General features: G+C 42.8%; 1 protein-coding gene across 1 annotated transcript in view; it reads right to left on the bottom strand.

Annotated features, from left to right (window-relative positions):
- Positions 1 to 11058: 11058 nt before the first annotated feature.
- The window catches only part of IL5RA (interleukin 5 receptor subunit alpha), a 188015-nt gene continuing 182320 nt past the window's right edge, over positions 11059 to 16753 (bottom strand). Inside the window, exon 11 of the mRNA XM_078662390.1 lies at positions 11059 to 12082. Coding sequence (XP_078518516.1) covers positions 11972 to 12082 — 111 coding nt within the window. The 3' untranslated portion in view covers positions 11059 to 11971. The remainder of the gene's footprint in view (positions 12083 to 16753) is intronic.

A 16753-nucleotide genomic window follows, 5' to 3' on the forward strand; every position in this document is an offset into this window, starting at 1 on the left:
ATGGATCTCCCAAGATCACCGACATGCCCGGCTCCAGTGTTTGGAGTTCACTTGCAGGCACTTACCCAGGAGCCCTCTCTTGCTTGGGCACATTAACGAGAGGCTACAGCCACTCAGGCTCTTCATGATGGCAGCATCTTCAGTGTAGCAGTGTCACTCTAATTGGCAGGTGGCTGCGGGGAGCTTTGCTGGCTCTTTGCACACCTAGTGGATCCTACAGCTGCACCAGCGCACCTCCTCACCTTGTGTGGCCACGCCATATTTAACACCCCTTACGTTTACCTTACAGCCACTGAACTGTTCTCCAGTAAGGTTGAGATGCCTTGCTGCGACTCTCGCCATCCCCAACTGACCATGTTTGTGGCCTAACAGTCCGCTTACTGCCAGGACATCATGGGGCACATCCTCAACCTGCGGTGCTGGAGCGGATCAGAGTCATGGGGATGGTGTCAGGGGACGGGGTGAGGCAACCATCCTCGTCAGCGGGCAGGCTCTCCTTTCACTTCATCGCAAGCAACATGCAGCAACATCTGTACCTCAATTGCAGCACCTGTTAGAGAGCGGGACTGAGGTGCTCCGGACTCAGTCTACACCTCCCCACAAGGAAACACTACTCCTGGCATCGCAACAGCTGTGGTCAGACCCCCTTGTCACCAATGTAAAGTTGTGGGCCTTAGACCTGGATGCTGAATAAATAACTGGCACAGACACTAGAAGTAAGTGTGTGTAGAACTGGCCCAGGGCACGTGCGCCTGGTCCCTTTTATTGACAAGGTCACCTGACTGGTGATGCCTGTGATGGAAGGGTGTGAGGTGGGTGTTAAGGCAGCCTCAGGGGAGGGGCTGCATCATTGAGTGTCCAGCAGAACACTACAGTCCATTGACCAAAACGGTAGAGTAGCAGAAGTGATATATGACTTGTTATTTTTTGTCCCTGTCTCCATTTGTTTCCAAGGAAGCGTATTGTAGTACCTACGACTGGCCATGTGTGGTGTTTGGCTTTTTCCAAAGGTGTTTCAACACTTTTAGGGTGTAGTCATTTTAGAAGCGTAGCTTGTGAATAAAAGTGGTCTTACTCTTTTGTGGGCATATGTTTTTATTAGCATGTCTCTCTCCCTAAACCCCTCCCTAAATGTTTCTAAACCCCTCCCATTTAGTTGTAACTATTCCCTATTCCCTGCCATTCCTTCTCTTCCTCCCACATTTACTACAAAATGTTTACCTATACTTTGGCAACAAACCTTAGAAAAGATAGGAGAGGAAGCAGTGGCTTAACACGGGCCCCCGCAGCCCCCATGGTGTGGGGCCCTGAGCTGCAGGGGCCCCCCTCAGCACAGTACTATGGCCTGAGGGCTCCTGATTAATTCCAGAGTGAGGGCCCCGCCATGTACCTCGCATGGGGGCCCCCTCTAGTTTTGTTACACCACTGAGAGGCTGAGGCATCTGGCCATAGGTTTATGAATTGCATTTGGTACTACGTGAGTACTACTACTGCTATGCTACTTTAAGTGCCACAAAATGCAGTTTGTAAATCAGGCCAGGCTGTTATTTAGTAGCAAAGCCAGAGTATACCTCATATTTGTCTTATGGAAATATGGATTACATGAGTTTCAAAAGTAATCTAACCTTTGGGACCCTTACAGTGATTGAGCTATCCTTGAGGCCCACACATAAGACCCTTTCACTCCGTACACCCTGCTTGTCTGCTTTCTTAACAGAACACGTAAAACCATTCTTACATACCATAGGCAGTCCTAAAAGTTCGCCTGAGATTCTGTAATCTCAGTTCCATCTTTTCTTCTGTCCTTCCGAAGTAAGAAAAGCAGACTCAACCATTTCAGGCCCTATATCTTAGAAGCTCAGACCTCCCTGATGTGAAGCATGATGGCGGCTTTGGGTTGGTTTGTAAACAAATGCTACATTGGTGTTTTCTTCAAGTCCAGGCATCTTTAGGATACCCAGAGTGGCTAAAGAGTCCTGCATGCCCTGTTATTTTACCAGTTACCTTCTCTTTGCCAAGAATGTCATTCATATAGTAGGTTCCTGCAGACAGATTCACTCACCTTCAAACACACTCAAATTAAATGCTGTCTTATAAGCAAACACAAGAAAGAAACTGCCTTGCAGTCAAGCACAGATTATGCGAACAGTGTAGTCTTCTGCTGCTAGTCTTACACCAATCACTCTGGAAACTGTTTCATACACAGACACTCTATGAAAATATTCATAAGTAAAGACCAGATTAATGCTAGAGTGCCAGAGATCTATTCATTAGCATAGGAGATACGGGGTCATTTGTTTGTCGGAAAATGAGCAAAGTTATATTGCTCAGAGGAAGTTGATGCCCTATTTTTTGGATCAAGACTTTCATGCGGCATATTTTCCTATCTACTTTCTAAAAATAAATAGTCGAGTTTATGCTTTGTGCAATGCATACACTGGTTCCCCCTTTCCACTGCCCTAATGCTTCAGCCACCATGACATATACAAGTCCCTTTGAATAATTAAAACAAATTGTTTATTCAAGTTTTTCACGAACAAAATGCAGAAATCAAAATAGCACCATTGTTACACATTCGTTACAGGGAATACCGTTTCTCCATAAGGTGGGTAGCGAGGTAGATGCAAGTCTCATAAGGCCAAATGTAGGTCGGTCGGTAACGGCCGAAAATCGGTATTTTCGGCCGTTACCGACCGGTATTTCAGATTTGGCATGTAGGGGCACAATTTTACAGAATCGGTAAATTTACCGATTCGGTAAATTTACAGATTCTGTAAAATACCGAATCTGTATTTTTACCAATTCGGTAAATCTCAGATGTAGGTGGGACTCTTCTGAGTCCCAAAGGCCCTACAAATTCGGTATTTTAACACCCAATCCAATTGGGTGTTAAAATACCGAAATCAGGTGTGCATGCACATTTGTGCATGCACACCTAGCAAGTGTGACAGACAGACATGCCCTTAGGGCATGTCTGTGTGCCACATGGCGCACATGCCTATTTTTGGGGTGCCAGAGGGTGTCAAAGTGACAACCCCTGCACCCTTGCTAAAATCGGTATTGCCCATTGATTCCTATGGGCTTCACAGCCCATAGGAATCAATAGGAAATACCGATTCGGTATTTCCAGATTCGGTAAATACCGAATCTTAACGATTCGGTATTTCCACATCTGGAAATACCTACATCTCCCCCCTTCATATTTACCACTTCTTAAATACCGAATCGGTAAAATTCGGTATTTAAGAAGTGGTAAATATGAATTACCTACATCTGGCCCTAAGTCCCTTTAAATAAGTTGTGTCTATGTTTTTCAATGTTTTGTGAAGTAAGGTAGACGGAGATCTGTTGTAGAGAGGTAAGGAGCTTTATTCATAGATTGTCTTCGAGTGGAAAATCAGTGGCCTCCTCTCTGGCTGGTTAGGTCTCAACTGCCAGGAGATAGAACCATCAGCTCATGGAGAATGTGGAATGCACTAGGCACAGTGCTCCACGATCCATGGCTGATGTAATAGGTTACAACATATCCTCTCTCTTTAATAAATCAAAATCACAGAAATCAATACAGTGGAATAAAACTTGAAACAAGAAAGTAATACAATCTTTTGATATCTCACTAAGCATAACATTAACTAGAATTAAGCATGTACATTTACTTGCATACAAAATCTTTAAGGTAACCAGGAGGAAAACGATTTCTAAACACTCTTACCCCCACATGCATCAAGCATTTTTGTATTCGCAAACGGTGCGATTCCTTAAAATCGGCCGTTTGCGAATGCAAAAGTGCTTTTTGGGATGCATGAAGCAATTTTAGAATTCGTAACATGTGTGCGAATTCTAAAATTGCGGGTGCTTTTAAGAAGTCGCATATGTGCGATTTCTTAAAAGCAATGCATCATTTTTTTTAAAATTGTAAATTCGCTAATAGGGTGCCAAATTTACCGAGTAGTTGAACCACTCGGTAAATTTGGAAAAAGTGTGTTACATGTGTAAAATGTTTTTTTTTCAACATTCATGTTACGGACGCACATGTCCTTAGGACATGTGTGTGTGCAACATGATGCGAAAAATAAATTTCAGGGGTGCATGGGGGGGTCCTTTGGACCCCCCCCTGCACCCATGAAATTTTCTAAGTGCCACTCGCAATTTCCATTGACTCCTATGGGCCTTTTGGCCCATAGGAATCAATGGGAATTGCGAAAAGTAAGTTAAGAAATCGGTATTTCTTTGGGATTCGGTAAAAATTGCGATTTTTACCGAATCCCAACAGAATACCGAAAATATTGATGCATATCTTTTTGCATTTCTTAATTTGCGATTCCTTATTTTTCGCAATTTAAGAAATGCAAAAAGACACATTGATGCATGTGGGGGCTACCTCCTGAGTGGGTTGACTCACAGTGTTGGAATCTACAGAGATAGGAGTGAAAGTGGAAGTAGAAGCAGAAGCTGAAGTAGAGGCAGAAATGAGAGTTGAAGCAGGTGCATCACCTCCCCCCTGTAACACACCATCAGAGAAGTGAGGTTTATGAGATCCAGTATTATGAGTCAAGTCACGATCAGTCATAGACAAAAATACATTGTCGTTGCTACCATTGCTCTTCTTACACCTCACTAGACTCCTATCAAAATTTCCTGAATGCTCATTCCCCTTCTGGTACAGTGCTACCCGCCTGTAGTTCCACCTCTCACCATTCTCTAAAACCACACAGTAAGGTAATGTAAGCCTCACTCTAAATGGACCCCAAAAATTTCTTAAACGAAACACCAGGTCTTTCAGATCGTACTTTTACCCAGTCCCCTGGGCAAATCATCCTTGATGAGTTTCTTTCACTACTCACTTTACCCTGCAAGTGAGTTGGAGACAGATTAGTGGGCAACACATCCCTACTTACTAGTTCTTTCAACCACGTGGGAACTCATTTTGTGTTAGGAAGTCTCCCACGCATCATCTCGAAGGGTGTTTTGTTGGTAATACTATGTACACTGGAACGATAGGCCCAAACCATGTCTGATACCATGAAACTTACATCCTGACCACTAGAGATAGCTATCTGAATGATGCCTTTGACTAAACGGTTAGCTCTCTCAACAATTCCGTTCCCTTGTGGATTATAGAGGGAAGTACGGGTATGCCTAATGCCGCATGAAGACAAAAATGCTTTCATCTCCAAGGATGTCAGCTGCGTACCATTGTCAGTCAACAATACAGAAGGCAAGCCTTCGTCCCTCCAAACTTCCCTTAAGACTTTTACAGTAGTCGAAGTAGTTATATCTTTCAAAAATTTGACTATCAACCATTTCGTGTGTACATCCACCAACACAATACCGAAGCGTAAATTTTCTTTCAAACAATTCATCGGACCTATGAAGTCTACACACACCGTGTGCCAGGGTACACTTGGATCAGATATATGACCAGAGGAAGTTTGCGAGCCAACCTTTAAACGTTTCTCACCATCTTTGCATATTTGACAATTAGTAATAAAATGATCCACGTCAGAATCCATGCCTGGTCACCACCAATTCATTCTCAACCTCTGTTTAGTACGAGTTTGTCCTAAATGTCCCTCATGAGCTAAAGTGATCAAATTCTGTCTGAGAGACGCTGGAGGAACAAATGTATCCCCTCTCATAATTACTTTGTCCTCACAAATTGATAACTCATCAAGAATTTTTACGAAAGGTCTATTCGTGATGGAAACAGTACTCTCCCTTTTACACCCTTTCCTTATCATATCTTTGAGTTCCAACATGGCATTATCAGCAATGGCACTGATCCACATATCCTTGTCTAAAGTTTGAGGCTCACATAAATTTAAGACATCCTGGACAAAAGCGACAGCCCCTTCATTTTCTTTTTTTAGTACAGCATCCTTGTCAACAGATTCCCAATCTAATGACAGTCTTGAAAGACAATCAGCTTGAATGTTCTTCCAACCAGGGATGTGCTCAATATTATAACAAAACTCTTGGAGACGGGAGGCTAGCCTAGCCAATCTAGCTGAGCACTTTGCATCACCCCCAGGTAATAATACTCTTATAAGAGGTTTATGATCAGTCTTAAGCGTGAATTTGGTTCCCCAGAGATAAGTTCTAAAATATTCACAGGCCCAAGCAGCAGCTAGGGTCTCACGTTCTATAACAGAATAGTTACTCTCTGTGGGAGTTAACGTTCTTGATGCAAATGCTACAGTTCTTTCTTCACCATTGTGAATTTGGGCCAAAACTGCTCCAAGACCAGTAGCACTTGCATCTACTGTAAGGATGGACTTTAACTTTGTATTAAATGGTGTGAGAACTTCTGCACCGCAAATGTCTTTTTTTACATTTTCAAAACAGGTTTGTTGAGCCTTTTCCCACATGAAATTAACCCGTTTCTTCAACAAAGATCTTAAATCAGCTGTTTTTGTGGAAAAGTCTTTAATAAACTTGGAGTAGTATTCGATCAGCCCTAAAAAAGATCGCAACTTGTCTTTGTCTAACGGAACAGGGGCCAATCGAATAGCATCCAGAAGGTTCTGTTTAGGCTTGACTCCTTGTTCTGAGATCTCATACCCTAAATAGTCCACCTTATTTACTAGAAACTTGCACTTTTCTCGTCTAAGTGTGAGACCAGATTCCCTAATTTTAAACAACGCTTCACGAAGGGTGTAGTTATGCTGTTCCACCGTATCCCCAAATATCAATATGTCATCTTGAAAGAAAATGATGTTCTTAAGCCCCTTAAATAACACATTCATCATTCTCTGAAATATACTTGCAGCAGAGCATAAACCAAAAGGCATTCTAACACATTGAAAGATACCTTCTGTGGTTATAAATGCTGTTAATGACTTAGAATCGTTATGTAACTTTATCTGGTGGTAAGCGTTTTTAAGGTCTAACTTCGAGAAAAATTTGCCTCCACTTAGTGCTAAAACCAATTCATTTATATTGGGGAGAGGGTATGTGTCTACAATCACATTCTGGTTGAGAGACCTGAGGTCAATGCAGAACCTAAATTTGCCATCGGATTTCTCCGTGATAACCACAGGCGAAACCCATGAAGAACTCTCAACCGGTTCAATCACCCCAGAATCAAGCATGTCCTGGAGCATTTTTTTTACTGCTTCTCTAGCTACTAATGGTGTTCTGCGCGCTTTGTGCTGTACAGGAACAGCATTGGGTTTCAACATTATCTTATGCACATAGCCCTTAAAACAACCCAAGTCTTCTCTGAACACATCTTTAGCCTCATTCAAAATGTCTTCTAATGAAGGGTCTTCCACCACCAACACCTGTGTAGGAACTCTGGGATTTATAATAATATATAAATCAAACTGGTGCACCCACCCTAAAATAGGTGGTCCATCTCTCGATACATAAACTTTACCAACAATTGTTCTTCCTTTAAACTCAATGGTAGACTCCATAAACCCAATTATGTCAATGGTTTCTCCTTGGTATCCACCTGGATTAATGTCTCTAGGAAGCAATTTCTGGTTAGGCCACAGCTTAATAAATGTGCATTTAGGAATGATAGTATACATTGATCCACAATCAACCATCAAGTCTACATTGACTCCATTGACCTTAAACTCTGCTTTGGGTCGATTTCTTCTACCAACTTGGTCTTTAGGGTCATCTACACATAAGATTTTATCTGAGGGTACAAATGCACCTTCAATGTCATCAAAAGTAGTACTATTGTCACTGTCAATGGTCGCAACTCTCTGTTTGAAAGATTTCCTGCACATGTTTGAAAAGTGACCTTTCCGTCCACATTTTAAGCAATTTTTATCTAAGGCTGGACACTTATAGTAGTCAGGGTTATGAGAACCTCCACATTTGTAACATGACTTAAATTGTTGTCTTCCTCTTTGAAAATTGGTCTTTTGAAAGTATCTTCCAGGTTTTGATATAGCTGCAACTTCAGATTCTGTATTCTGCATTGAAGAAACGTTGCTGTGAGATACATCATCTTTCTTGTTCATCTCACGCATGCAAATTTGCGAGTGTTCAACAACTTTCGCTATCTCGATAGCATCTTTCAAGGTCGGATTCTTGGCTGCCCATAGTCTTTCTTGGGTCTTCCTACACTTACACTGCACAATTAGCTGATCGCGCACCATTTCATCCGTCATGGCACCGAATTTACATTTTAAAGAAAGTTCCCTTAATTTGGACACAAACTCGTCTATGGACTGATTCTCACCTTGTTTGTGAGTGTAGAATTGATGACGATTCATCACTAAATTGACTTCCTTGGCAAATCTTGTCTCTAGTCGTTTTTTTGCTTCATCAAATATATTCTCTATGGCATTACCATTAGGTAGAGTTGCCGTCGGTAAATATTTAAATATGCGTTGTCCTTCTTTTCCCAGATTATTCAACAATAAGGCTTTTTTTCCTATCAGCACTAAATTTTGATCCATCTATTGCATCGATATAAGTCTCAAACATAGGCAACCAGTCTTCCCATTCTATTGCAAGTGGTCTTGGAGAGGCTAAAAATATAGGTGGAGTGACTATAGAACTTTGAGTTGCCATAGTTGTCTTAAAGATATCCTACAATAACAGGTATGAATTGTGGCAAAAAAAAAAAAAAATTTTTTTTTTTTTTTATTTCCCACGTTGAAATAATATAATAGGGAAACGTTAAAAACTAATCGGAAAATAAAGAGTACCTTTTAAATGATATATAATGCAGGATTCCTTGATGTGAGGTCGATGCTTTGGTGCTGATCGATATGTTTCTGTCAAAAGTCGATTTGCGCTATATAAAATGGCCGCTACGTTGTTTGTACGTTTTTTTTTTTAAGGAGATGGGCCTTGTTCTGGTAGCGTGATGATGATAGAGGCTTGCGTCTTGTTTCTAAAGTAGGTTGGACACAGCGTTATGCTCGCGTCATGGAGAGTCTCGCGCTCCTTTCAAGCAACTGCTTGCGCTCGTTCAAAGAGACTGTTCGTGCTCCTATGTCATCAGTGCGCTCGCGCTGACAGCTGGTCGGCAGCGATTTGGGCGAAAAACAAGCCACTTGTATTAAATAAAAATATGACTCACGGCTCGCTGAAACGCCACTGCGCTACTGCACGCTGCTACCGTACAAGACTGTCCAAATGAAACAATGTGCCTTCCTGGGATAGCGGACACGACTGCAGCACGCTGGATTCTTGCCACCTCCACTACGGAGACTGCAGCCAGAACGTCGCCAAAATGAAGTAAGGTAGACGGAGATCTGTTGTAGAGAGGTAAGGAGCTTTATTCATAGATTGTCTTCGAGTGGAAAATCAGTGGCCTCCTCTCTGGCTGGTTAGGTCTCAACTGCCAGGAGATAGAACCATCAGCTCATGGAGAATGTGGAATGCACTAGGCACAGTGCTCCACGATCCATGGCTGATGTAATAGGTTACAACATTTTGTTCTCACACCCATATATGATGATTAGCCTATTTGATCCTCCCATTCGCTGACACATAGTTGAGCCTCCATTTCCTTTTGAAAAAAGGGTTAAAAATAACCTCAAAATCGTCACAGAACTAAACAGTTATTTACAGAAAAGCTTCAAAAATAGAAACAAAAATACCCAACACACTATGGGACCGATTCACAAAAGTAATCTGAGACAAAATCATAACTTTATGACTTTAGGTATTCACAAAAGGCATTTAGGAGTAGTAAAGTTAGGAATCCTAACTTTACTACTCCTAAGTGTTCTTTGTGAATACCGAAAGTTGTAAAGTTAGGATTTTATCTCAGATTACTTTTGTGAATCGGGCCCTTAGTTCTCCAAAATATATTTTGAAATACATGTTGAAAAAGCAATTTCATAATGATCAATAATACCTCAGTGTATTCAATTCCAAAAACAAATTCACAGCATTTTTGCAAAACACATTCCATGTAGGTTCATGCATCAGGAGGAAAACATAAGCAACAATGATTGCGTCATGTCCTTCTTCAGAGAATCCATTGCAGCAGAGAGTGACCCTGATCAACAAGGAGGGGTTGGTAGCATTCTAAAAAAACATACGGGGCATATTACCAAGGGTGGCGATAGGCAATTATCGCTGGTTTAGCGGCAGTTTTCAAAGCGGCGATAATTCTATCACTCTATTAGCAAGCTGTTGCTAACTGATGTTAGCGACAGCTTTTAGGCAATAGCGAGCGGTTTGGGGCCCGCTTTGCATGTCAGCGATATTTATCGCTAATGACATGCAAAGTGGGCGTACCCAACCTGTTAGCGACTGAAAGCAGTCGCTAACGTCACTATCGCCTATTAGCAAGGCAGGCGTAGCGATGGAAATATTCCAGCTATCGCCAAAAACTAACGCCTGCTCAGACCAGTTCTTAGCCTTGTTATCCAATGGGAGGTGGATAACATGGCTAAGAGCATTTCGTCGCTAATGCGTGAATATCGCTGTATTCTCAGCCATATTCACGCATTTCGCCACTATCGCTGGATATTTTAGCACAATGGAGAAAAACGTTGCTAATAGCTTGTTTTCTCCGCTAACATATCCAGCGATAGGCAGCGATAAAAAATTTGTCGCCAAGCCTATTTAGCGATAATTATCGCTACTTGTTGGTAATATGCCCCATACATTTGTCACTGTATAAAATTCAGTCTGGGCTTAGCGTAAAGACATTTACTGAGATTCACCATTGAATCTTTCATAAACAACAGATTATTGACAGAGATGACTCTGTGGATGTTTGTTTGAAAGTAAGGGTGAATGGCTATAAGCAATTGGAGCTATATTCATCATACTTTCATTCAGCGCAATGCAGTAAGCCACCTTGATGCGCTATGTGAAAGGGAAACGTAGGATGGTTCTATATTTAACATCTACAGCGCATTCCTAGCCTTTCTTTGCACTAGCGCACTTCTATGTTGTGAGCAGGATTGTTTTTGTGCAGGATCAGACACCTTCCTGCACGAAAACAATCCTGAAAGATATTTAGCTCTTTCTATGTGTGCTGCATTCTGCGGCGCAAGGGGTTAGTAAATAAACCACTTTTAGTACTTAACATGTAAAGCCGTTTGCATATTCTAGATGGTTGTTTTAACTCACATTGGATTTCTAGCCACATACTTTCGAAGCAGAGTCAGCAATATTAACATTTGTGGTTACCATTCCTCTTTCTTTCCAGATTTATTGTTCAAGCCATGTTATATAGCTTCTAATCAAGTCTATTTCTTTTGAATTTACAGATCGTAGTTTTATGGAATTTCTTCTTTTGTATTTATTCTCTCACCTCTCTGATCCTTTCTGGCATCTCATCCTGTTATCCTTGGCCAGACTGGTTCATTCCCCATTCCTAAACAGCTTCATCCTCACTTGCCCACATCTCACCCAAGTTTTACTTGATATTCCTCTGATTGATTGCAATGAGTGTGTATGCCTTCCCTTAGTTCAACACCATGGACAATGCTCCTTTGTTATCCATCAGAAGAGGTGGGAGGTAAGACTACCCACTCTGTGGTAGAACAGGGCATTGGTAAAGGTCTGTGTTCACAATTAGTCTAGAACTACAGTAACAAGCAGACAAGTATTGCTTCCTCTTTCAGATGTGTTACAAGGGGAGGAAACAAAAGAAGATCTGCAGCAACATTGACAATCATAACAAATGTCACTGAAGCATCAATGCAGAGTATAGACAGGCCATGTGAGAAGATGCATCTGCTGCAGAAATCTGTATTTACCCTTGCATCCCGTTAGGATTCTGGTGTGTGGTGTACCCAACTCAGCTTTTCATCGCCATGAGGTCAATTTCATTAGTACCATTGAGTTGATAATAGCAAAATCAGTAATTTACTTCTCTACAAAAGTTATAGGAACATGGCACCAAGCGCTATATAGCACACTGTGATGAAAACAAGATGTAATAGTCCAAGCTAGTGCCCACGAATTTCAAGGGGACATCAGGCATGCCTGTCGCCCGACGGCAGAAGCTTCAGGTCTCCACGAATCCAAGGAGTCACTACTTCAGCATCAGAGCTACTTTGTGGTCTTCAATATCTTCCAAATTATCAGAGTATAGTTCTTCAACGTAACTTATGACTTCAGACTCCAAGCTAGAACACCTTAGCTTCTGCAAAAGAAAAAAATAGATGTGTGGATATTAGTGAAGTTAACCAAGCCACAATATCATATTAAACAAATTAGAGAGACAGTGTAAGCAGTGAAGGCAGCAGTGTTAGAATCAAGCGTATGGCGGTTTCATACAAAGTGCTGCACGTACAAAGTTTACTCATCATTACAATTACAACATAATATGAATCAAATAACTGGCATTGTGTAACTTTTGGGCTGTGCTCAAAAGACAGGCACAATGTGTTGCTGGAGCTTTAACAAACAATTGCAGTGGCACAATCACAATATATCTTTCCACTACTCATAGAGATAATGTCCTTATTTTACAAACTAAATACATTTAACTAAAAAGTGTTAATGTCAAAGCTGAATAACACACGAGTAATAATGCAAAACATTAGTAGAATGTAATTATATTTAGGCATCACAAGAAAACACAAATGAAGTAACATAATGTATTGATTTAAGTTAGCCTGACTGCTGATACCATGTTACATGGTTGTATGTCAGCACAACGCGGGCTATTACCACGCGTGCCATTACAACGCTGTTTTTACAATGCAAGTCGTTACAACGACTTGCGCTGTAAGCGCTGGATAGTGGAATAGTTTAATTTTCTATTCCAAATCCAGCCCACGTTACAATAGGGAAGGTGTTGGAATTGAAAATTAAACTATTCCTTGTCCAACAGCGCCCTCCAGCGCAAGTCGTTGAAACGACTTGCGTTGTAAAAGCAGCGTAGTAATGGCAGTGCGTGGTAATGCCCGCCTTGTAAAGGTTGTTCCCCATGTTACATGTCGACTACACGTTAGGGTTAAGACGCCTATTTTCACATTAAGCTGTTGTTTTGCACAAGATGTTTTTCTCTTTCCACTGCAGATGCCAAACAATTTCCATAAGTCTTGTGTTAGCTAGGGAATAGGCATTTGTTATGTATTAGACAACTGATAGTTAATTTCCCACCTGGAGGAGAGGAGATGGCAAGAAACCTGACTCATTAGAAGAGCTGCCTGAACCACAAGATTTGATCAAATGTAATGAACCAAGGACACCCTTCCATAGTGCATTTGAAGGACATGCGGAACTATGGAGTTTACCTGCCCCCAGAGTTCACTGGAAACTGTTTGGTTGGTGGGAACGGGGAATGTATGGTGTAATTGTATTAGTTTGTGTTCCATAGATTAGTCAGGAAAGAGCCCCCTTCATAGCCTTTATCAGAGAGGCCTCCTTCATTCAGAGAGCTTCCCTTTCCCACCCGGAGACTAGGTATGGAGACCTTGCTGCAGAACTTAGAAATCAGATCTGATGGATCCCTGTTGACTTTTAGCTGAGAATACAATCCAGCTTTTTCAAAATGTAATTGCTTCATGCCTATGCATTTTTATTCTCTCATCTTCATTAGGGCTTCGAAACTGACACCTTACCTTGCCTGTTGAAGAAAATTACCCTTTATGCCTAAAACGTCATTAATTTAGATTAGGGATTTTCCTTTATGGAACACACTTTAACCTCACACCAAATCTCTTTATCGATTCATGTGAAGCCCCATTTGGACTTCACTGTTTATGTTGTTTGATGTAAATGACTTCTCCTTACCATCTCTCCTTGTTGACTAACAAAGGTCCCCACGACCAATGGTGGGGGTTATTTAATGATTAAACTCAACGATTGAGATACACAAATCTTTACTCCGGCCCTACCTTACTGATTTCAGTAGATGCTGAAGACACCTACAGGTTTTCCCATGGAGGTTTAAAAAAAAGATGGCGGAAGTGACAAGGATCAGGACAACATGTTTTTCAAAAGTAAGTTTTGTATCTGAACCATAGAAAACAAACTGATTCAAGAGCATAAGGTATAGAGGTGATAATTTTTTTTTAAACTACCATATGGTGTGTATTACTATTAATGCTTTAACTTGTGGCAGATTTACCAGGCCATGAATCTTTGAAAATAATATGCAGAAATGTTGTTTGCAATTGATTCTAACACAGTGTTTTGCACACATGCTTTCCTCCAGATTGGACCTGGTGGAAATTAGGGTTGAAGCTGAACTGGACTCAAATTGGGCACAATCTGTTTTTGTAAAACTGGGGCATACATTGATTGCAGCTACAAAGGATTGCAGAATGAAGCCAAATATCCCCCAGTGTGTAAACTACTTTCAGTCTTTTGATCAGGAAATTTAATTTTGAGGAGAACCGAAAGCAGGAAAGTTGTAAACTAAAACGTACCTTAAAGAAAAATTGGTGACAATGCCTGCACATTGTCATTCTGAATGCTGCGATAGAGGCCCAAAGTTCCACACAGGCCTTTGCCTCATTTTCACTAGTAATTGCCCGCAAATTCCCTGTTTCATCAACATTCAGGGGGCATGAGGTTTGCAACTCTTAACACCTTCACTGCGGCGGCTATTCCGCCGCAGTGCTAAACGGGCGGGGCGGCCGCACGCTGATGACGGAACCGCTCCGTCATCAGCCGCGGTTGGGCTGTGCTCATGACGGAGCGGTTCCGTCATGGCCCAGCCCGCTCAATAGAACGCCCAGCGCAGGCACGGAATCCGCGCCGCGCAGGTGCGGCGGCAGGGCCATGACGGAACCGCTCCGTCTTCAGCACAGCACCACCGCAGCTGATGACTGAGCGGTTCCATCATCAGCGTTGAAAGGGTTAATGAAAATTCATTTTATGGTTCAAGGGCTTTGAGCACCCCACCACTGAAAGAGAGGCTATTCGCAGTGCAATGCACAAACTCCACCTTGACCACCAACCCCTTTTTAGGTCGAGCTTTAGCGGCAGCGTGCATGTGCTGATTGCTTTGTGATTCAGAAAAGGGGGTGGTGATGGACAGAGCATCTGAGTTAAACAGAACACTCATACCCAGTCAAAAGATCAGGGATTGATCCATCACCGTTTTTTAGCTCACTGCACCATCCCAGTTCAGAACCTGGCTACATGCAAATTAGTCTGTCCCTGGCCCAGTGCATCATGGGAACAGGGCAGACGAAACTACCAAGCCAATTCTTTACTGGAAAGGAAACAAGCTTCCGGGGACCGGTTTCTGGCATTGCAGCCGTCTTCGGCCCGGCTTGCTTGAATCCTGATGGTGCAGTGAACAAGGGACTCACATCTGAGCATACCCTGCCACTCCTATAGTGGCCAAAACGATTCAGAAAAGGGGGTGGTGATGGACAGAGCATCTGAGTTAAACAGAACACTCATACCCAGTCAAAAGATCAGGGCTTGATCCATCACCGTTTTTTAGCTCACTGCACCATCCCAGTGCAGAACCTGGCTACATGCAAATTAGTCTGTCCCTGGCCCAGTGCATCATGGGAACAGGGCAGACCAAACTACCAAGCCAATTCTTTACTGGAAAGGAAACAAGCTTCCGGGGACCGGTTTCTGGCATTGCAGCCGTCTTCCGCCCGGCTTGCTTGAATCCTGATGGTGCAGTGAGCAGGGGACTCACATCTGAGCATACCCTGCCACTCCTATAGTGGCCAAAACGATTCAGAAAAGGGGGTGGTGATGGACAGAGCATCTGAGTTAAACAGAACACTCATACCCAGTCAAAAGATCAGGGCTTGATCCATCACCGTTTTTTAGCTCACTGCACCATCCCAGTTCAGAACCTGGCTACATGCAAATTAGTCTGTCCCTGGCCCAGTGCATCATGGGAACAGGGCAGACCAAACTACCAAGCCAATTCTTTATTGGAAAGGAAACAAGCTTCCGGGGACCGGTTTCTACCATTGCAGCCGTCCTCCGCCCGGCTTGCTTGAATCCTGATGGTGCAGTGAGCAAGGGACTCACATCTGGGCATACCCTGCCACTCCTATAGTGGCCAAAACGATTCAGAAAAGGGGGTGGTGATGGACAGAGCATCTGAGTTAAACAGAACACTCATACCCAGTCAAAAGATCAGGGCTTGATCCATCACCGTTTTTTAGCTCACTGCACCATCCCAGTTCAGAACCTGGCTACATGCAAATTAGTCTGTCCCTGGCCCATTGCATCATGGGAACAGGGCAGGCCAAACTACCAAGCCAATTCTTTACTGGAAAGGAAACAAGCTTCCGGGGACCGGTTTCTGGCATTGCAGCCGTCTTCGGCCCGGCTTGCTTGAATCCTGATGGTGCAGTGAGCAAGGGACTCACGTCTGAGCATACCCTGCCACTCCTATAGTGGCCAAAACGATTCAGAAAAGGGGGTGGGGATGGACAGAGCATCTGAGTTAAACAGAACACTCATACCCAGTCAAAAGATCAGTGCTTGATCCATCACCGTTTTTAGCTCACTGCACCATCCCAGTTCAGAACCTGGCTACATGCAAATTAGTCTGTCCCTGGCCCAGTGCATCATGGGAACAGGGCAGACCAAACTACCAAGCCAATTCTTTACTGGAAAGGAAACAAGCTTCCGGAGACCGGTTTCTGGCATTTCAGCCGTCTTCGGCCCAGCTTGCTTGAATCCTGATGGTGCAGTGAGCAAGGGACTCATGTCTGAGCATACCCTGCCACTCCTATAGTGGCCAAAACGATTCAGAAAAGGGGGTGGTGATGGACAGAGCATCTGAGTTAAACAGAACACTCATACCCAGTCAAAAGATCAGGGCTTGATCCATCACCGTTTTTTAGCTCACGGCACCATCCCAGTTCAGAACCTGGCT

The sequence above is a fragment of the Lissotriton helveticus genome, chromosome 9, assembly GCF_964261635.1.
Source record: "Lissotriton helveticus chromosome 9, aLisHel1.1, whole genome shotgun sequence".
Lineage (NCBI taxonomy): Eukaryota > Metazoa > Chordata > Amphibia > Caudata > Salamandridae > Lissotriton > Lissotriton helveticus.